The following is a 6,454-nucleotide window of genomic DNA, read 5'->3' as shown; positions in this document are numbered from 1 at the left end:
CTTGCCGAGTCTCTCGCCTGATGGTGTTCCGCGTGGGAGCGTTCTCCTTTGCTCGCAGCTTGGCGCTGGTGAGAGCGGTCGGCTTCCAGGGAACGTGGCGAAGCTTTGTGTTTTCGCGGTCTGGCCTGAGCGTTGCATTGATTGGAGCTCTTGCCGCACCCGAATTTTAAGAAGTTAAATAATATGCAAACTGTGTCTTGGTGACCTGTTAACGTGTCCCGCACAGTGTTAAATGAGCTTAAAAAAATAAAGATCAGGCTTTCAAGTGGTCTGCTACGTAATTATATGCCAACCACTTCGGTGTTGGTGATATTTTTTTTTTTTTAAGGTCTTTGGCGTTTGATATACCCAATAAAATTTTTCTTTCTTGAAAAATAATGTATGAAAACAGCACAGTGTTTGCTGCATAGCGTTTTTGTACTTTGAGCACTGATTATTAAAGTTAGCAAGTCAAAACCTATCTGTACAAAATCTTTAAACAATGTGTAACAGCTATACAAAAATAACTAGTCCTGGTGAGGTCAAATTATGTTTGTACCATCATAGCCCACATGGAAACAAACTGTTTTGCGTTTGTACAGCTGGGCTGCAGGAAGGGTTTGTGATGGGTAATTGTGTTTCTGTACTTATCATGGTAATTTGTCTTTCTCTGAAGAAATCGCAGTCAGTTCTAAGAAGCCCATTGAAGGGATTAAACCACTTGTTCCAGGGCAAAGTAAAATTAAAGATATTGTGATTAAAGATAAATGAATTTTCTACTCCTGAAACAACTGAGAGAGGTAAAATATGGAGACCGCTTTTAGGAAGCTTAAGAGCAAACAGAAATCCCTCCAACTGCAAAGGCTGAATTTAATTGCATATGTTAAATTCTGACTTTTAACAGACTTCTGTGGAGTTGTGCACATTCTTATTCCTCTGGAATACTCTTTAAGAACAGTGGTCTTATTTCTCGGTGGATTCTTTGCACATGTAATATGTCATGTATAATTTTTTATTGACCACAAAACCTATGACTGCGTCTTCCAGAAGTGCTAAGCATCTTTCACTTCCCCTGTGTACAGTGTAAGGTGTCTGAGCACTCGTGAACACTCAGAGCTTACTATTTTCCTGGTAAAGCGCTCCAGACTTCAGACAAGCTTGTTCCCTTGAAGCGTGAGCGCTGAGCTCCATTCAGATTCGGGCTGAAGTTGCTGATGGTATCAGCAGTAGGTCCCTGCACTTGCCTGCTAAAATGCCCCACTTTCTGTACTGGTTTATCAGTTCTGTCTGTACTCTTTCATCTCAGTTGTTCAGTAGAGGTCTCGCTGGCTTTCTTTGGGTCTTTATGCAGAAAGGGTGTTTATACAGTACTTAATCTCAGAATTTGTTTTTATATTCTGCATAAGCTATGTATCAGCAGTAATGCTCAGGACTTTGTTTTTCTGCTTGTACGAAATACACTTGCAAAGGGATTTGTTCTTGCTGTGAAGTTAACTTCACAGTTTACCCTTTTGTTAAAAGCTGAGAAGTGCTATGTGATACTTGTATACTACTGAAAAAAAATAGTCAGAATGTTGCTACTGCTTTTCACTACTTCTTTTAAGCAAAGAGGAAACAAAAGGTGCCCTGTCTGACAAACTCGGTTTCAATCTCTCTTGTGGAGCTAAATCTATTTTTTTTAAGCAAAAAAAAAAAAAAGGCTGCATTGATTCTTATTTAAATTCATGTACTGTATAGTACATCGTCCTAATTGATGTGTAATACTGTAGATATGTGTTTGACTCGTCCTAATTGATGTGTAATACTGTAGATGTGTGTTTGCTTGCTCTTACTCAGCAAATGTAAGGGTTATTTTTGTTTGCTTTTTTTTTAATTGCACTTTGCAGCTTGGTTTTTCTTATAGACTATATAGTATCAGAGTATATTTGCTGCCAGCAGGAGAAATAACCCTTAAAGTCATTACTGGATATGTTTATTAATTTGTTTTTAAAACTTGCTATTTACAGAGTTAAACTAGGTCTTCATTTTCTCTAGAGCTGTTCAGACCCTGGTGTGGCTCTTTTCTAATAGTGCCACAAGTGACAAAAGAAGATGGCAGATTTAAGCCACAGCATTAAGCATGTTTGCTAACACTTCTTTTTCACTATCTACATATCTGTACTGTGAAGAGAATAATTCTACAGTATTGTGCAAAGCACGTGGCATGCAGTTCAGAAAATATGTCTTTTGGGGTTACACCCCACAATTTTCTTTAGGACAAGTAGAATTCTGTTCTCCTGGCTAGATGTCTTTAGTTCAGTGTTCCACATGTAAGTAATACAGCATTGTTTGAAATCTAGACATCTCCTTCACTGCTGCTACCTATTTCCAGTCTAATTACGTTGGGTTTTACTTTTTTATGGAAAGTTTTTGGCAACACAAGTCAGGAAGGGTGTTTAAAGTGGTCAGTGCTGACTCATTTAATAACAAGTCATTTGAACAGTTGAGGAAAGGCAAAGACGGGGAAAAAGCACTTTGCAGGATGTGGCTCCACCAGCGACTTCCTCAGCTGCCATTATGTACCTGTTTGCTAGTCTAGCAGCAGTTGGGTGTCTTAGCTGTAGGAGTCTGTCTGTCTGGATCTGTTCTAAGGAAGCACTCTGAGAAACTTCAGAATAGGATTTTGTCAACCTTCACAGTCGGGTACTTGGGAAAAGTTCACTGAGGGGGAGCTTTGAGCTCTCTCTGCGTATGTTCCTGAAAGAACAAAGTCAGTTTTCGTAGTTGAAGGTGACCTATCCTCCGACATCCTGACTGTAGACCTGTGCAATTACAGCTAGCTGCTCAACCTCCAGAAAGCCCATTTTGTCATAGGCACTTTGGAGAATGATTGTGTGCCCACATGTTACTGAACATGTTTTTCCAACTTTCTTGATACAGGAGATGCTGTCAGAGGTGTTGGAATTGGCTTGACCGCTATAGTCAAAATAAAAGCTTAAATCACTATAAAAAGCCCCTAATATCAACGTTTCTGAATTTTGTTATTGTCAGTCTTAGATTCTGCGTAAGTTAACAGTGGTACATGCCTTGAGTTGGATAAAACAAACCTGTTCTTTACTATGGTATTGTTTCCTTGCATTCTCTGAAGCTAGCTAAAATAATTCCCATTTCAGTGAAAGTCATATAGTTATATAAAGTTACATAATGTTCTGCTGGTATTCTGTTTTTCCAGAAGTTTCTGCACTTACGTATTAGACCACAAAGAAGAACTAACCGCTGATGTTTTCCCATTTATGTGAAAAGCTCACTGATGCAGTTTTCAGACTGAAGGTATGACTTAGTAGCCATACTGGATCAAGCTAGAGGTCTGTATATAATCAGTGACCTTTTCTCTGTATTTTTTGGTCAATTACCAGTGGTGTCCCTCAGGGACTGATACAGGGGCCAGTATTGTTTAACATCTTTATTAATGACGTGAATGTTGGGATGATGGGCCCGCATGTTCAACAGGCATGTGAACTCCCCTACAGCAAGTTGGGGAGTGCCTGATATGCTGGAGGACCAGGGCTGCTAGAGAGAGGGACAGGCCAGAAAGATGATCTGACAGGAAGTTTGTGAAGTCCAACAAAGGCAGTAATACCAAGTCCTGCATCTGGGCCAGGATAACACCACACAACAGTACAGGCTGGGATCAGCTGTCTACAGAGAACCTGTGTGGGGAAAGACATGGGGGTCCTGGTGGACAAAGGGTTGAACAGGAGTCAACAATGATGGCCAGCTGCGCGCTGGGTTGTTAGCAGGAATGTAACCAGCAGGGTGCAGAAATGATTCTTCCCTTCTGTTTGGCACTTGTGAGACAGCATCTGGAGTACTATGTCCAGTTCTGGGCTCCTCAGTGCCGGGGAAAACATTGACATGGTGGACCACATGACATAAGAGGAGAGGTTGAAGGAAGCGGGTTTGTTCCACCTCAAGAAGAGAGGCGTAATGGTCAGCTAGGACCTAGCTTTCATACAGGAAGCTAGGATGGTACTTTCCCATCTGTATCACTTTAATCTGCAGTGATTTTTCATCTGGCTAATGGCAGAGTTTACTGCAGTCTGCAACTATCTATCTAATGGGCAGGTGTGGAGAAGGCAGAGACAGACTGATCCCAGACATGTATGGTGATAGGACAAGAAGCAATGGACAGAAGTTGGAACATGGGAAAGTCTGATGAGATGTAAGAAAAGGCTTTTCCAATGTAAGGGTGGTCAAACACTGGATGGGGTGTGCAGAGCACCTACAGCATCTGCAGTTTTGGAGATGTTCAGAACTAACTGGACGAGGCCCTGAGCAACACGCTCTAACTGGACCTGGTTTGAGTAGGGAGCTAGACTGGATAATCCTGGAAGTCCCTTTCATCATAAACAAGTCTGTTTTCATGGAGGTATGCATTGTAATGAAAAGATCTTGCTGCTGAGGAGTAATGGTCAGCTAGGACCTAGCTTTCATATAGGAAGCTAGGATGGTATTTTCCCATCTGTATCACTTTAATCTGCAGCGATTTTTTTGTCTGCCATTTTGTTTCTTGGTCAGTGTTGCAAGATGTTTCTGCAATTCTGTAGTCAGATCTTATCGTTACTGTCCTGAATAACTTAGGATCACCAGCAAATCTTCATCGTTTTATTACCTGCTTATCTCTCCTCCGTCTTTATGCTTACGTAGAATAATCCATGCAGGTTTCTGTGAAACTCCATTGGTAATATCCCTCTATTAAAGCAAGCAATTATTTACTTCCTGCCTGCCTTCATCGTCCTTCTCATCATTCTGTCTCTTGATGAGTTAAATATTCATACAAAGGGCCTTCTTTCGTTTGTGGTGTGTGGGGTGTTTTTTTTTGTTTTGTTTTTTTTTTCCTCTGAAGACTTGCTTGATGTCCTTTGAAACCTTTGGTATGGAGTTTGTTTCCTAGTTTTCTTTCAGCAGAGTGCTCCTTTTCATGTAATCCGTGATCTCTACAGAGAAATCTGGTTGGTTTGTGAGGCAGGAATTCCTTTACAAACACCATGTTGAGTGTTTGCCGGTACGTGATATTTATTTGGGTGTCTGCTGCTTCTGTTCTTCCTAATTTTTTATATTGATTTGCCATGTACAAGTGTCGGGCAACCTCCACAGCTCAACTGTCAATCTAGTTTTAAGCAGGAGATTGCATGAGAAAGTTGATATAATCCGTTGCATCTTTGAATCCCTTGAAATCTTAGTGAATAACATCTAATGTTGGCAAGTTGTTCCAGTTCATTTTATCTAATATTTTCTTAGTCTCTTCTGCAGTCACTTTGATTCCGCACAGGTTCTCCATGTACATCACATAGATACATTCTGGAGTAGGGATCACTTCGCTTTCTTTTGTAGTTGAGCACAAATAGGTGCTGGAGCGTGTCCAGAGAAGGGCAACGAAACTGGTGAAGGGTCTAGAGAACAAGTCTTATGAGGAGCGGCTGAGGGAACTGGGGCTGTTTAGCCTGGAGAAGAGGAGGCTGAGGGGAGACCTCATCGTGCGATACAACTACCTGAAAGGAGGTTGTAGCGAGGTGGGGATTGGTCTCTTCTGCCAAGTAACTAGCGATAGGACGAGAGGAAATGGCCTCAAGTTGCGCCAAGGGAGGTTTAGACTGGACATTAGGAAAAATTTCTCTACTGAAAGAGTGGTCAGGCCTTGGAACAGGCTGCCCAGGGAAGTGGTGGAGTCACCATCCCTGGAAGTATTTAACAGACGTGTAGATGAGGCGCTTAGGGACATGGTTTAGTGGGCACGGTGGTGTTGGGTTGACGGTTGGACTGGATGATCTTAGAGGTCTTTTCCAACCTTAATGATTCTATGATTCTATAGCTGCTCTGCTCTGTTCTTATTTTCTGTGAAAGGGATGGGGCAAAGCTGTGTTAAGGAAGTAATTGAGTATATCAGGGTTATAACTCCTGAAGAAGTGGACTGTAATAGCAGGTAAGTTTAGTGGAATTGATGTTATTCTTCGTGGAACTGAGCAAGCACGTTCTATCAAAGAGAGAGATTTAAGAGAAGTATAAAACTGTAGACATAGAGTTCAGTATGCTACTGTTCCATGACGCTGGTCTTTGAATTTTGTCTGTAGTCTAGCAGTGTCTTTGGGGAAGCTGTTTTGTGGTCTTGTTGGCTTGGAAGGCCTTAGGTGACTGGAAACTACTAGGTTGCTCATGTTGTACCCAGTAGCAGCAGAACTCCAAACAGCAACTCTCATTCAGTTCTTCAATATATTTGTAGATGTGGACCTTAGTATGTCTCCTTACTGAAGGATATTTTCTCTGGATGTAGCAAAGGAGCTTCATAAAGCTTATTTTTTTGGGGATGTACGCATGTATGGCACTGACACTGGCCAAAACCTATGTAAGAGGTTTATATATGGTAAGTGACATACATACACGTGTCGTGGTTTAACCCAGCAGGCAACCAAACACCACACAGCTGCTCGCTCACTCC

The 6,454-nt window shown here is 41.6% G+C and overlaps 1 protein-coding gene across 1 annotated transcript in view; it reads left to right on the top strand.

Annotated features, from left to right (window-relative positions):
• The first annotated feature begins 20 nt into the window (after positions 1-20).
• The window catches only part of CTNNAL1 (catenin (cadherin-associated protein), alpha-like 1), a 56,129-nt gene continuing 49,695 nt past the window's right edge, over positions 21-6,454 (top strand). The window contains exon 1 of the mRNA XM_009585835.1: positions 21-68. Coding sequence (XP_009584130.1) covers positions 21-68 — 48 coding nt within the window. The remainder of the gene's footprint in view (positions 69-6,454) is intronic.

Source organism: Fulmarus glacialis, unplaced genomic scaffold (assembly GCF_000690835.1).
Source record: "Fulmarus glacialis isolate BGI_N327 unplaced genomic scaffold, ASM69083v1 scaffold1899, whole genome shotgun sequence".
Classification (NCBI taxonomy): domain Eukaryota; kingdom Metazoa; phylum Chordata; class Aves; order Procellariiformes; family Procellariidae; genus Fulmarus; species Fulmarus glacialis.
Note: the sequence above shows the minus strand (reverse complement) of the source record. Positions and strands in the feature narration are given on the sequence as shown.